Here is a 16,078-nt window from a genome sequence, read left to right as displayed (position 1 = left end):
AAGAGATTTGAAAGTTCTTATACAGTTACTCACTTGATATCGACATCCATAATAAAAAGATTTCCTAAAATACAATAAAGTAGTTGATTTTAGGAGGCATTAAGGAAAAGATTCAACCTCCTATTTTAAATAGCCGCATATTTAAAACTTTTGTTAGAATATATTCAAAATATATTTTACTAACATGTATATAAAATATGTTTAATATATGTATCAGTATAATCAATCAAATAGTATATAATTATTAATAGTATTTACTTGCATGAATTTAACCCTAAATAATAGTCTTTAGAGAATCATGGTTTGCTTTGCTAGATATGAGTATCTATTTGTTTTTATCTATAACTCTATATATGGGTGCATGTGTATATAACCATCCTAATTCATCACATGGATATTAACTTCAGGTGAGTATAAATCCAAGTGAAAATATGAGTGATCTAAATGGAAATATTGAGTGAATAATAGTAGAGATTCTATGTGGAAATAACAGCAGAAAAGAAGCCATAGTACAAAAACGAAAAAAGAAAAAAACCCTGTCTTATGAGGTAACTTAACTCAGTCTTTGGTTTACCCTGATGATACCTGATTGTTTTTCTTCTTGAAGTCAGTCTACCTGTAGCTTTGCCACATGGTATTTTGTCAGTTCATGGACTCACAGCACTGGAAGAAAGTCAGTCTCCAGGAATCACAACAGTGTATGAGATACAATATTTTCTCACTAGGTACATGTAGAATAAGTAAATTACTGAAGAACTACATATGACATGCTTATTTTGTTTATAGAGAGATCAAGAAAAGGTGAAACAACTTACTTGGGGCCATACAGATCCCAAGGGAACAAAACACTTGTCTCTCCAGATCAATTCCCTTCAATATTTACCATGTGCCAACAATGTGCCACAAGAAGTGTGCTAGGAACTGAAACTAAGAAATGAATGTGACAGTCACCACTGGTCACTGGCTTGAGCAGGAGTGCTGCCCATTGTCCACTGTTCATGCACAATGAATATTTAAATCTTCCAGCCAGCAGAGGAAGTACAACTTGTCAGGTTAAGGGTGTAGGAAGGCTGAAGTGTCAATCACTCACCTCTAAACTAGCATGCAAGGAACAGACCAACAGAATGGGAGGGTTAGAAATTCGGAATCCAGTGACTCCCGGGATTAACTGAAGTTCTGAAAAATTAATATCATGTCACTTTTGTAGAATGTTTTCATATCTATAAATACAGTAAAATCGTAGAATAAGAATTTTAAACTTTTTAAAAATTCCTACATGGGATTTCTGAAATAATTAAAAGACATTTGATGAAGCTAAAATACTAGAATATTTCACCTCACTACCTTCCTGGCAGGCTACTGAATATTAGAAGCCTTAGACACAAAATAAAAATGGCCATTTCTAGAAGTTTTCCAGAACCCCGCCCTCTTCCTTCCTGTTCCCAAGCTAACATTCCTCTGCCCTGCAATTGGCTTTTCTGTTATGAAACAATGTCAGTGAGACAGAATGATTAGAATGACACAGAATTGTAAGGTTATCCAAAAGTGGAGTGATCCATGAAGGTGATTTTCAGTGCTAGGGCTATTAGGGCAATAGACTTCTCTTGGGAAAAACAGGGCATGGGTATGCTAATCTTTTTTTAAAGAAGATTTAAGATATGGCTTAATAAAAAGGTAACTTGGTAGCAGCCATTATTCTGAAAGCCATTAGCTGGATTGAATTATAGCAAGTTAAATCCAAGAGGCCTACGTTGGTAAGACAGGTTTGAGATCAAGTTAAAACTACAACTGATTGAAAGAATCATGAGTCTTTAGATGGTCATCTGATCCAGAACTAGTCATGCTGAGGCCTACAGATCAAAGTAGATCTATCTGATTTTTAAAATAAGATTTAGTTGGAACATGGTCAAAGTTAATTCATGTTTGAACCTTTATGGCTGTGTTAGCATGAAAATGACAGAGCCCAATATTTGCCCTCAGCAGAGTAGATCTGTCTCTCTTTCTAATTCTGTCAAATTCATTAATCTTTTTAAAAACAATTTGTATCAACATCCTAAGTTTTCTATTTCTGATTTAATTTGTTTATTTGCAGAGAAGAAAACTCTTCTGAAAGTATTTAAATAATTGGCATAATTTCAAAGATAATTACTGTAGCAGCCAAAATAAAAGACAAGTTTCCTGATTAGAATAATCCCTCTTGGTCCTTTGTAACTTGGTATTTGCAAATTCAGATGTATATAAAATATCTTAGGGTTGGAAGTAACCTGAAAGATCAAGAGTATATTGAGGCTGGCGCCGTGGCTTAACAGGCTAATCCTCCGCCTTGCAGCGCCGGCACACCAGGTTCTAGTCCCGGTTGGGGCACCGGATTCTGTCCCGGTTGCCCCTCTTCCAGGCCAGCTCTCTGCTATGGCCCGGGAAGGCAGTGGAGGATGGCCCAAGTCCTTGGGCCCTGCACCTGCATGGGAGACCAGGAGAAGCACCTGGCTCCTGGCTTCGGATCAGCGCGATGCGCCGGCCACAGCGGCCATTGGAGGGTGAACCAACGGCAAAAACGAAGACCTTTCTCTCTGTCTCTGTCTCTCTCTCTCACTATCCACTCTGCCTGTCCAAAAAAAAAAAAAAAGAAACCCAACACACTTGAGATACGGGAAAAGTTGAGGCTGCAGCTCAATTCTGAAGGCCAGAAAATGCCAAGGTCTGAGTTTGAGGAATTAAAAAAAAAAAAAAGAGTATATTGAGCTTTCAAAACACCGAGGCTGCTCTCTGTGCCCTGTGTGACTGAGTAGGGTCGCTTGGGAAGAAGAAGTAGGACAGCATGTGAGCTCAATGCATGGGATGATTTCGTTTCCACCCACTTGGGTTTAACGGCTCACAGGTTTAACTGCCACTCAGGTATGTGGCAAAAGCCACAAAAGAGGGTATTTAGGCCAAAAAAAGTAATAAACATCAAAGCACTGCTACATGCTACTTGCTTTACAGTTTTGAACTTGGCTTACTATTAAAACAAACCCTGAACTAATATCATTCATATAAGAAATGTGAGAAAGAAAAATAATGAGCCAAGATAAGATAGCTTGTACCACATCACAAAACAATTAAGCACCAGGAGGGTCTGATCTTACTTCTTTCTGGGTCAAACCTCAAGCACCAAATTCCCCAGGCCTCACTGTCTGATGCTTAGGGCCCTCCATGTTGATGGGCTCTGACCAAGCCACACAGGCTGTACGTTAGATTTCATTTCCTTTTATCTCCCTACAAAGAGATAGACCAGAATCGTGCTAAAATCTATAAACACTTGTCTTACATGCTGGAAATGTCATTTCTTATTTTAAGAATTTTCAGTGACATTTCCAAAGTGCAATCTCCATGGGGCATGTATATTACATACAACACAAGGACAGATGAAAATTGAAATAACTCAAAAATAAATAGACTTAAGAAGTACATTTGAATACACTTACTGTTATCCATTTCAAATCTGGTGCTGAGTTCATGGCTGAACCACCCCACTAGTCTAAAAGATAAATAGCAACATTATTTTTGTTTAAAAAAGCAACCACAATTAATTTTGGAATCTGGGACGTGCACATTAACACTGTTTGTGATTTTTTTAAAAAAATATTTTAAATTGTATAAAAGGCAGACATCTTCTACAATCTGGTTCGCTCCCCAAGTGCCCAAGACTTTCAGGGCTGGGCCAGAGGGAAGCCAGGAGGTCAGAACTAAATATTTGTCTCCCAGAGGCAGGGGATCCAATTACTCAGGCCATAATCTGCTTCCTCCCAAGGTGCTCATTTATAGAATTCTGGAGCAAAAGTGGAGAAGCTGAGAAATGCCAGGTATATAGGATTTAAGATGATGTAAGATGAGTGTTCCAAGTAGCATTGTAACCACTGCACCAAACTCCCATCCTGTACTTAGGATTTGTCAAATACATAAGCAGATACATGTAGTATCATAAAGCAATTAATATATGTAACTGTTGAGAATTATAATTTATTCACATTATCTTTTTCTTACATGAGTAAAATAAAATCAATGTTTTCTAAATTTTAAATTAAAAGTTCAAAATATAAATGTTTTCACAATAGAAATTCTAAAAAGAAATGGTACCCCTAAATCCTAATTGTTTACAATTTTTCAATAATTTCATAAGTTATTTTTATGTTAATAAAAATGTTAACTAGCCCAACACAAAATACAAAATATACAGGAAAAAATCACAATCACAAATGAATGCAGATTAATTTTATAAACTATAAAATGGTTTAGAGAAAGATAAATGTGATTTTCCTGATAATCAATTCTCATTAAATAGTTAACTTTAGAGCAGGCAAAATAAAAACTCCAGGGCACTTTTTTCTTTACTTGGCAAATTATTTTAATTTTATAAAAAACGTATAGCTGAGGGCCTGGCATTTTGGCATAGCAGGTAAAGCCACTGCTTACAATGTCAGCATCATATATGGCCATGGGTTTGTGTCCCAGCTATTCCACTGCTAATCCAGCTCCTCGCTAATGTGCCTGACAAGGTAGCAGAAGATGGCCCAGAGCTTGGGCCCCTGCTACACACATGGAGACCTGGAAGAAGCTCCAGCCCTTTGGGGAAAGAACCAACAGGAAGGGCACTCTTGCTTGCTCACTCTGTCTCTCTTTCCCTTTGTCTCTGTAGTCCTAGCAAGTAAACAAATCTTTAAAAAGTTATATAGATGAAATAATAAATTTTTAAATAAAAGTATAGTCTATTATTGATATTTTCAAGATTTGAAAAACATGGTATATTACAAATTGCATTAAATGAATATGCAAAAGATGAAAGAAATGAGTAAGACAAAAGGAACATAATTGTGATATCACAATGCAAAAATGAAGAAAATATATGTAGTTATATAATTTTAAAATGAGAAATTTTTTCTAAGCATAAAAACAGAAAAAATATAAATGTAATCAATAGATTCACATTAAAATTCTCTATTGAAAATAAATTATCATTGCTTCTCAGCCTTTTGGCTAAGATCAAGTGTAGCACCTTCTTATCAGAAAATAAATTATAACACAAAGCAAAGATGCAAAAAGAGTGATACTTGACATTTTCACAGAAAATGGACAGTGTATCAAAATGCTCCACAACCATAGAACTGGACAGGCAACTTATAAAAGAGAAACATTAAGTGTTTATAAACAAAAATCAAAAGGAACACAAAAATCCTTTTATGTCACAAATAAAATAATGAAATAAAGAGATTATATTAACAATACATTAACAAATTGGTAAGTAATTTAAAAATTATAAAATCTATTTTCAATCAAGAATTCAAAGTAAAAGAAAATGATCCTTTATCTAAAGATAAAAGAATTTTCTGGATGACAGTTTGAGAAGACATGTGGAAAATATGCATACTTTTCTGTCCCAGAATTTTACCCATTCCAATTTATCCAAAGCCTATTTGGTGTGCATTAAGATTTGTACCTTAGGGCAACTAGCACAATAGTATTTATACCATTGAAGCCACATGTAATCTTGTGTTAGAGCATTGATCAATTACTCTACTTGCATATGGCAGGATCTATACAGCCATTTTAAAAATCCTGTATAAAAGAATAAATGCTAAAACATAAAATGAAATTACAAAGTTTGGAGTGTGTCCTCAGTTTTAGAAAAATATGTATACATTTATATGAACTATGGACAAAATGTTAACATTTTTAATTTATACCTCATTCATATCTGTGTTTTCCAGAACTTTCCAAACTATATGTACTATTTGGACATGATAAAAAAGTTCTCATTATAATTTAAGCTCCTATTCATTAGCCCAAATATAATTTCAAACTCATATATTTTGCAAATATACTTTTGTATGAATTACTCAAAAAAGTCTGATTAATTATATGAAATGATTAATCACTTTGGTTTATCACTTCAAAACATTAAATTCCTCCCATTAACTTAAAAGTTAAATTCCATAGTATATCAGCCCAATATACATTTCAAGTATTACTTGTAACATCTTTCATTTCAAACCATTAATCCTCAAAAGCTAATACCTCTCTGTTTTTCCTCTATAGTGTTAAAACTACATAGAAGCAACATTCAAAGAATTAAAGAAAAAATTAAGAGAAGAATTCCAAAAGCTCAAATAATAGGATACCTAAGGAAATTCTAGCAAAAATATATTTTCTGAAGTGAAAACAAAGTGTTCATATTGATTTCAAAAGCTACACCTTTGATACTACCGTGGGTGTAGAACAGGGGTAAGTAGGTCATTTTTAGAGTGGCTTTTGGGTTAGTGTAGAAAAAGGGAAGAGGCATGTCCATATATAAAGAATCAAGAAGAGGGGCAGCGTTGTGGTGTAGAGGGTTAAGCTGCTACCTACAGTGCTGGCATCCAATATGGGCGCCAGTTTGAGTCTGGCTGCTCCACTTCCAATCCAGCTCCCTGCTAATGATCTGGGAAAGGCAGCAGAGGATGGCCCAAGTGTTTGGGTTCCTGCACCCACATGGGAGACCCGGCAGAAGCTCCTGGCTTCAGTCTGGCCTAGCTCTGGCCATTGTGGCCATCTGGGGAGTGAACCAGTGGATGGAAGACCTCTCTCTCTGTAACTCTGCCTTATAAATAAATAAAATAAATAATAAAAAGAACTCGAGCTGGGTCTCCCAAGTGGTGGGCAGGGGCCAAAGTCCTTGGGCCATCAAAGAATCTAGAGGAACTGGGGAGGGTGGGCATTTGCTACAATTAAGATAGGACATGGAAATCCTACATCTTATATCAGAGTTCCAGCTTCCTGTGAATGTGCACCCTGGGATTATAATCAACATATTATAATTCAAGTCTGTAGGTCCCTGCTAGACACATGGGATTCCTAGATTAAGATCTAGGCTCCTAGATTCAGCCTGACCCAACATTGGCTGCTGTGGTTACTTGAATACTGAACCAGCTGATAGATTTCTTTGTTTCTGTCTTTTTGCCTTACAAATAAATTAAAATAAACATATAAATCTGTTTTAGAAAAAGAGTAATGGATGTAGTTAGCAAATGGTTTACTGAAAGCTCACTACCCTAACTTGTCCCCTTATTTCCTGCCTAGGTAACTCCCTAGAACTGCTGATCCAGGAAATTTAAATCATTCCATCACATGCAACAACAAAACAGTGGGGCATGGCAGTGACCCAAGGATTCCAAATGAAAATTGTGTCAATGGCAAAATCTACCTGCAGATGAAAAACATGCAACAGGAAAAGTTTTCCAGAAAGTTGATAAAAAAAAAAAAAACTTATATGAGTAAACAAGTAATACAATCTTTAGGAAGTAATAATCCATATGACAGGAAAATACTGAGGGAAAATTTGAGGTAACATTGATACAGGAAGTATGAAACTGAGCTTGCAGGAATCCAGGAAAAATTAGGAAAGAAAATCAAAACAAGTAAAAGAAAGATGGGTTAGAAAAAACAAGGAATAGAACATGAAAAAGCAAGAGGGAGAGGATACACATGAGAAAAAAATTAAAGAATAAAACTATTTAAGTACTTCAGAGACAACATAATAAAAAATAGCAAACAAGAAGTTCTATCATAATCATAATGATTTTCTCTAAGAAAGGCAAAATAAAAATAACGTAAACAAATTCGTTATTCATGAATTGAAAGATAGAAAACAACAAACACAGAGAGATTTTCCAACTGCTGGTTCACTTTCCAAATGCCCATTAACAGCTAGAACTGGGTCTGGCCAAAGCCTGGATCTAGAAACTCGACCCAGGTCTGTCATATGAGTGTCAGGGAGTCGGCCACTTGAGCTATTACCTGCTACCATCAATCCAGGTACTCATTAGTACAAAACTAGAATTGGGAGCAGAGTTGAGATTCAAACCTAAGAACTCCAGTTTGGGATCAGGGTGCCCAAAGCAGCATCTTTTTTCTTAAAAAATCATTTATTTATTTGAAAGTCTGATTTAGAGACGGGCAGACAGAGAAGTCTTTCATCTGCTATTCCACTCCCCAAGTGGCCCCAACAGCCACAGCTGAGCCAGGCCAAAGCCAGGAATCAGGAACTTCATCTGAGTCTCCCAGGTGGGTGACCAGGGTCCAAGTACTTGGGCCATCTTCTGCTGCCCTCCCAGGGGGCTAGATTGGAAGTGGAGCTGCCAGGACCAGATCCAGTGCCCAAATGGGATGTCTGCATTGTAAGTGGCAGCCTTACCTGCTACGTCACAATGCCTACCCCCACCAAGTGGTACCTTAACTGCTGTGCCAAACACTTGCCCCAGGAGAACATTTTTAAAGTTATAATTCAAGATAACTTGATTAAGTAAAACATGCTTTTAATCTACATTTTGAAACAAAATGTGTGAATGTTTATATGCTACTTGCAAGGCTGGCACCCCATATGGCAGTGGCAGTTCGAGTCCTGGCTGCTCTGCTTTGATCCAGCTTCCTGGTGATATGCCTGGGAAGGCAGTGGAATATAACCTAAGTACTTGGACCCCTGCTACTCATAGAAGACCAGGATGAAGTTTATTGCTCTTGGTTTTAGCATGGCCCCCATACTTGGCTGCTGTAGCCATTTGGGGGAAATGAGCCAATGGATAGAAGATCCCTCCCTCCCCCTGTAGTTCTGTCAATAAAATAGAATTTTTTTTGCAAGAACAAACACATCTGTCAAAGCAGTAAATGTCATTGTGTTTAATTCATCTACTTGAAGTCAAAGTTATCACATTATACCACAAAGTAAAGGCAGTTAATACAGGTGATTCAGAAATAGAACAAAGGGATGAGCAAAAGTATGAATTTAAAAAAGCAAAAGAAAGATGTGGTCTTTATATTTGACAAGATAAAATTTAGACAGAATGGATTAAGCGATAAGACATTTGATAATGCTATGATCATTCCCAATAAGATGCAACAGTTATGAATTTCTAGACATCAAATAATGGGGCAGCAACATTCATAAAGCAACATCACAGAAGGTGAGAAGGGAACAAAATAAGATTCTGTGGTAGAAGAATTTTATTAACTAAGTCTACATGATAGATCAAGTGGCCAAGAAAACTAATTTAAAAGGTAATATAATTGATAAATATTTAATGGCTTATCCTAAAATAAAGATTACATTTCTAAAGAAAGACTCACAAAATATTGACATGAACTACAAAAAAAGTGATTTCCAGAATGTGCATATATATTGCTGACTATACTAGCTGAAATGCATTTCATGAAAATGAGTAATTTATAAGAATATCAGAAAACAAAAAACCTGATTACTTGTCAAAGTATCTCAAATTACATTTAGAATAAAGAGGAATGCAAACTGAATTTGTAAAATTTTTTTAAAAGCAATGACAATGAAAATATTATAAATCAACATTTTGGGGCTATTGCTAGAACAGTGCATACAGAATGATTCATGGTTTTAAATTTCACACCAATAAAGAAAATTGAAAGAGCAAATAAACCAGCAGGATGGAGACAGTTTTAAAAGAACAAGAAATTAGTATAAAACAGTAAGATGAGTTAGTAAATAAATGCTGACATTAATAGGGAAAATAAGAATATGATATGAAATGATTGCTTTATTTAAAAAACTAAATGAAACAGGTAGTTTTCTAAAAGAATACTACCCATTCAAATCCCAGAAAGGAAAGAAAATCTGACCCAACAGATTATAGTAGAAGAAAGAAAAATTCAAATACCTAAAGCTCATAAAAGATAGTGGTTTCACAGAAAAAGCTCACCAAAACATTTCTGTAGATAACTCCTTTACTATTTATTCCAGAGTATAGGAAACAAAAACCAAATAATAAAGGAGTTATGAGAGAAATTATCATGTTAGTGATATCAATGTAAATTATTATTGAAGTATGTTAGAATTGCATACCAGACTATAGTCAATCTTACCTAATACTAACACAAAAATTATAAATATTAGCAAACAATTCTAAAAGGACATTCAAGTAATAACACGTGAACACTAGGGTTCATTTCAGAAATTCAGGAATAACTATTAGCAAATTTACTAATGCAAGGCAACAATCTATTAAAAATGTCATTTGCAGCTTATCACAAGGGATTAATCAATTTTCCTAGTATAAAAATATCTAAAGATCAATAAGACAACAGTAACACGCAATATGAATGCCCAAGAGAGAAACCAATATGGCTGAATGGAGAGCTCCTGACCTGAATAGAGAAGAACCAGAATAACAAAGGAAGCATCATGTTTCCAGAAGACTGGCTGAGGAAAAAGTTAAGAATTTCTTTTTTATTTTTTATTTATTTATTTATTTATTTTTTACAGGCAGAGTGGACAGTGAGAGAGAGAGACAGAGAAAGGTCTTCCTTTTTCCATTGGTTCACCCCTCAATGGCCACTGTGACCGGCGCACTGCACTGATCCGCAGCCAGGAGCCAGGTGCTTCTCCTGGTCTCCCATGCGGGTGCAGAGCCCAAGGACTTGGGCCATCCTCCACTGCACTCCCAGGCCACAGCAGAGAGCTGGACTGGAAGAGGAGCAACCGGGTCAGAATCCGTCGCCCCGACCAGGACCAGGACTAGAACCCCGTGTGCCGGCGCCTCAAGCAGAGGATTAGACTATTGAGCCGTGGTGCTGGCCAAAGTTAAGAATTGATGGGAACTTCAAACAGACCGCAGACTGCAAACACCAGCAGAGAGAGAGAGGAACAAAGCTCATAGTAGCTCCTCTCCCAGCTCCCTGGCAGGAGATACTCCACCTAACAAAAGATAGGTGGGTAGGTGTTTTCCAGTTTCATCCATTTTGTTGCAAACATCAGGATTCATACTTAGTGAAATAAGCCAGACACAAAATGACAAATAACATATATTCTCCCTGATCTCTGGTAACTAATAGAGCATCTGAAAGGTAATCTATAGAAGTGAAATTAATACTTTAAGATGCAATGACTGGGGCCTGTGCTGTGGCGTAGCGGGTAGAGCCTTCACCTTCAGTGCCGGCATCCTATATGGACGCCAGTTTGAGTCCCAGTTGCTCCACTTCTGATCCAGCTCTCTGCTATGGCCTGGGAAAGCAGTAGAAGATGGCCCAAGTCCTTGGGTCCCTGCACACATGTGGGAGACCTGGAAGGAGCTCCTGTCTCTTGGCTTCAGATAGGTGAAGCTCCAGCCTTTGCGGCCAGTTGGGGAGTGAAACAGCGGATAGAAAACCTCTCTCCCTCTCTTTGCCTTCTCTCTCTGTGTAACTCAGACTTTCAAATAAATAAATAAATCTTAAAAAAAAAACAGTTGAAATGACTTTAAACAGCCCTTGTCTCAACTGTTGATGAACAGTTTTTTTTTCCCACACAATTTGTTGAACACTTTATAATTATATATGTATAAATCATATATGTATAATCATATATGTATAAAGTTAAATGAAAAATAGATCTTAGTAAAAAAATAAGAATGGGAATAGGAGAGGGAGGAGGAAGAGGGGTGGGAGTGTGTGTGGGAGGGTGGGTACAATGGGGAGAATCAGTATATTCCTAAAGTGTATTTTTGAAAAGCATGAAGTTTGTATTCCCTAAATAAAAGGCTTCCGGGGGGAAAAAGGTAGGTGTAATGCTCTAAGAACCCTGCCATCACTGCAGAGTGGTAGCCCTAACTACAGAATTCCACAGTCCACACTGTTTTAAGTCCAGTCTAGAGAGATGACTGTGGTCCAAGAGACTACTTTGTTCCAGAACAGGAACCCACATGGCCTCCCTCTGCCCCCAAACTCCAGCAGTGAGATACTGCAGAACAGCGGCTGTTAAACTCCACTCTCTCTCCGGGAACAGCAAGCTGTCCCATCTCTACATGAAGAGCTCTGAGCCAGGGCACTGCCTCAGGGAGAGTGCAGGGCCCTCTGGATCCTGCACCCTTGAGATGACTGGTCACACGCCCCAAAGCCATGTTCCTTCACTCTGTGCGATCTCGGGATGTTTTCCTCTGCTTTTTTGGGCTCAGTGCCAGCAACAGCCAATAAATTAGTCCAGAGAACCAGACCTGAAGAAGTCTCCTTCAGTGTCTTCTAGCACAGGGTGCTGGGTGGAGAGAAATCAAGACCCAGTGTCACCCTTGCATGGTTTTTGAAAATGAGTAGTCCTGAGTAGTCCCTTCTGTGTCCTGAAGTTGTGGGATTGTACCTGCTGGTGCCATGATCTCAGGAGTCACTTTTGCTCCCTGGTAGGACTGGGAGAGCCATACCTGCATTGCTTTTCTTCAGGCTGGTGGCCATCAGCCCATACTTGCCAGCACACCCTGCACTTGAGCTTTGAGACTGAGGCAAGGACCACATTGCATCCTGCAGCTCTGGGACTATGGCTGCTGGTTCTCTAGGTCCTAGAGATACCTGTACTGCCCCTTTGGGTCATACAGAAGGCCTTACCTGAATTTCAGTTCTTTAGGTTGGCAACTTCTAGTACACAATCTCCAGTGTAACATGAAATCACTATGTAGGACCTGGGTAAGAAACCTTTTGAGTCTAGTAGCTCTGGGACTGTGATTGCTGGAATGATACTCTACAATCACTTGAGTACATCCCAAGGACCTCACCACAACCCACAGTTCTTGGTATGTGACTGCTTATTCTGTAAGTTCCAAGGACAACTGTGCGCACCTGAGGAATCTGTGGAAGGCCCTATCTGTATCCCACTGATCCAGGCTTATACCAGGACGTGCACAATCCTCCAGAATAACCTGTGATCAGCCTGTGAGTAGGGTACCCTCAGAGTCCTGCAGCTCTGAGACTTGGACTTATAGAACTATATTCCACAGAGTAATCTGAGTTCTTCCCGTGGGGCCTGGTGAGGACCTTATCTGATCCATGCCTGCTAGCGTGTAATTCTAGAATTACCTGTGCATATTTCAGACATGAGTAAAGTCTCCACAGCAAACTTTATTTCTTGGATTCACTATTGCCTCTACATGTCCTGGGAACACCTCTAATTGTTCTGTTGGACCTAGGCATGACATGATCTCCATTCCACTGCTGTATGCCCACAGTTGCCAGTGCACATTCATCAGCATAACCAAAAATTTTCCAGGGACCTGGACATTGTACCCTTCATGCCTTGCAGTCCAAGACTGTGAATAATATTATATATTCTTTAGAGTAACAAGAACGCAAACTTTGGGACATAAGGAAGTGCCTACCTTCAATATACTGCTCCAGGCCCATGCCTACCTATGTACAATCCCCAAAATAACTTGCAATCACTGCATGAGATACGGGCATGGCCCTTTTCATATGAAAAGATATCTTCCAGTGCTGGGATGAAGACTTTTGGGGCTATAGGCCCCAGCATCATCCACACCCACATAGCAGGATCTGGGGAAGATCCCATCCATTATAGATACAGGGCCACAGTTATTGGCACCACAAACTCCAGCATCATTCAGGCTTCCCTGGTGGGGCAAGTGGACAGCATTCTCTTTGTCTCACAACACCAGGAACATAGCTATAGCCATCAAAAACCCTACTGTGATTGAAATTCTCTGGGGTCTTAAGACACAAACTTTTGGAAGCCACATACACTTCAAAGTACAACAACCACCTCCACAAACTGCTAAAGACTAGACAACTGTGGCAAGCACTGACACTACTGACAATGATTAAAGTTGAAAAATCACTCCGTTTATACTTCTGTACTCTCCCACTGACACCCCACATCCCATCAGAACAAAAAAAGTCTTTTCCAACCAAAGCATCTCCATAACTAGGAAGGAACTATTATAACAGATACACAGACATCAATGTAGGGACAATGGAAGTATAAAGAATGAGGAAGAATTATATCTCCAACAAAAACATAATAGTTCTCCAGAAATAGACCTAGATTTGAAGGAAATCTATAAAATGCCTGAAAAAGAATTCAAAATACTGACCCTAAAGAAACTCAGTGAGATGCAGGAATACAAACAATTCAAAGAATTGATGAAAACAATGCTTGATATAATGAGAAGTTGAGCAATAAGATAGAAATCATTAAAAAGAACCAAAAACCTTGTAGCTGAAAATTTAAATCAATGAATCAATCAAGAGTTTCAACTACAGACTAGACCAAGTGTTCTTTTATGACAAAAGAAAATGACAAATGACCTGATTCGACACTTTCCCAAAGAAGAAACACTAATGGCAAACAAATACACCAGAAATGCTCAACATCTCTTATCAGTAAATCAAAATCACCATGAGATAGCACCTCACCCTTGTTAACAATGGCTATTATAAAAAAGACAGTATGTAACAAATGCTGCTGAAGTTACAAAGAAGGAACTGTTATACACTGGTTATGGGGCTGCAAATTAGTATAGCCACGATGGAAAAGATTATGGAGAGTTCTTAAGAATCTAGAACTAGAACTGCATATGATCCAGTAATCCCACTACTGAGTATACTCTAAAAGAAATATTTGTATCCAAGAAACATGTGCCCCACCATGTTTATGGCAACACCTTTCACTCTATTCAAGGCATTACTTCAACCAGTGTGCATCATCAGATAGATGGATAAAGAAAATGTGGCATAGATTCACAATGGAATACTATTCAGCCATAAAAAGAATAAAAGTTTATCCATGCAGCAAAATGGATGGAACTGGAAGACATCAAGTTAGATGAAATAAACCAGACACAAAAACACTACAGGTTCTCCCTCATATGTGAGAGCTTGCAAAATCTTAATCTGAACACTGATGATTATGCAATGTTGGGAAGAATGGGAGGGATAGCGTTATTCTGGATAATGGCTAGCACATTAGAGCCAGCATGAAGTGATGTGTTCATAGTGTTACACAGCATAGTGAGGAGACTGTCATTCATGATAACCTAGTATTGATTGCATGGCGTCTCTATGTCTCCAATCATAAAGTAACATCAAAGAGGGGGAAATATTGTTACCCTCTTTTGATCAGTACTAACTGTATACATGTATTGACATCTCACAATGTAGCCCATAAATATGTACAGTTATAGTTTATACATTTTTGAAAAATAAAATGCCCAACAGATATGAATTCAGAAAAGAAAATATGGTTCCTAAAAGTTAAAAAGAAGCTCTCCATTTGTTAATGATAAAAGTGAAAATTAAAATTACATCAAGAAGCCATTGTTCACCTCTCGAATTCGCAAAAATTCAGGTTTTTCTATGTACTACTCTATTGGTATGATTGTAAGATAATCCTCACATATTATTGTAGAAATAGGCAATAATTTTATACACCCCTGTTAAGGACAAATGATTAACAGTGACAGAAATTACAAATACTTATACAACTCACCCACCAAATCCATTTCTGGGAATTTACTTTCAAGAAGTACTTTAAAACACATGAAATGAATAATCTGATAAGAATAATTATGATATCTCCTGGGTAATAGTCCAAGACTAAAAGGAACCTACATTTCCTTCATTAAGAGGAAGGATGTATTATAAATGTATCATAAATTATGATACATCTAGATAATAAAATATTATAAAATTGATAAACTAAAAGTGAGCTAGAAAGAATTCCAGATAATAGAAGATGATTACTAGACACAAGAAACCAAAAATAAAAGGTGCATTTTTCACACATATTAGATAGCTGCTTGCTTGTTTTTCATTCCTATCTTTAACCTATAATGAAATCTCCTGAGAGCCAGGACCTGTCTCAGTATTTGTAGAAGATGACAGTGTGGGTGACAAGTTGTGCAGTGAAGAGTTAATAGCTGAACCATGGTTTACTGAGCCAGATTGGAGTTGGTTAGGGGAAGATCCCTTGAGGAAACTGAGAGAAACAATGAGTATGTTTTAGTCAAATAAGAGCACGTTCAAAATAGTCAGGAAAGTATATGTTCAGGGCCAGGCTAAGAAAAGGCAAGGCTCTTAGTAAAGTGACTTTTTCAATATAGATTATCTTGCATTATGTAATTGACAATTATGTCAGCCATTTGAGATGTAGTCAGTATGTACTAAAGAGGCATTATCTAAAATTTATTCAACTTATTTAAAAATTGCATTCATTTTAATTTTTTAAATCCTGCATTTAAAGTAGAACCAAATTGTAATGGCATGATCATCAAAAGTTCTATTTTTG

General features: G+C 37.5%; 1 protein-coding gene and 1 pseudogene across 1 annotated transcript in view; one reads left to right on the top strand and one right to left on the bottom strand.

Annotated features, from left to right (window-relative positions):
• The window catches only part of KYNU (kynureninase), a 172,915-nt gene that overhangs the window by 9,517 nt on the left and 147,320 nt on the right, over positions 1-16,078 (bottom strand). Inside the window, exons 11-12 of the mRNA XM_062186263.1 lie at positions 3,465-3,517; positions 1,091-1,176 (exon numbers count right to left, since the gene is read on the bottom strand). Of these exons, the coding sequence (XP_062042247.1) occupies positions 1,091-1,176; positions 3,465-3,517 (139 nt within the window). The remainder of the gene's footprint in view (positions 1-1,090; positions 1,177-3,464; positions 3,518-16,078) is intronic.
• Positions 4,994-5,138, top strand: LOC133768332 (U2 spliceosomal RNA; annotated as a pseudogene).

The sequence above is a fragment of the Lepus europaeus genome, chromosome 1 (genome assembly GCF_033115175.1).
Source record: "Lepus europaeus isolate LE1 chromosome 1, mLepTim1.pri, whole genome shotgun sequence".
NCBI classification, from domain to species: domain Eukaryota; kingdom Metazoa; phylum Chordata; class Mammalia; order Lagomorpha; family Leporidae; genus Lepus; species Lepus europaeus.
Note: the sequence above shows the minus strand (reverse complement) of the source record. Positions and strands in the feature narration are given on the sequence as shown.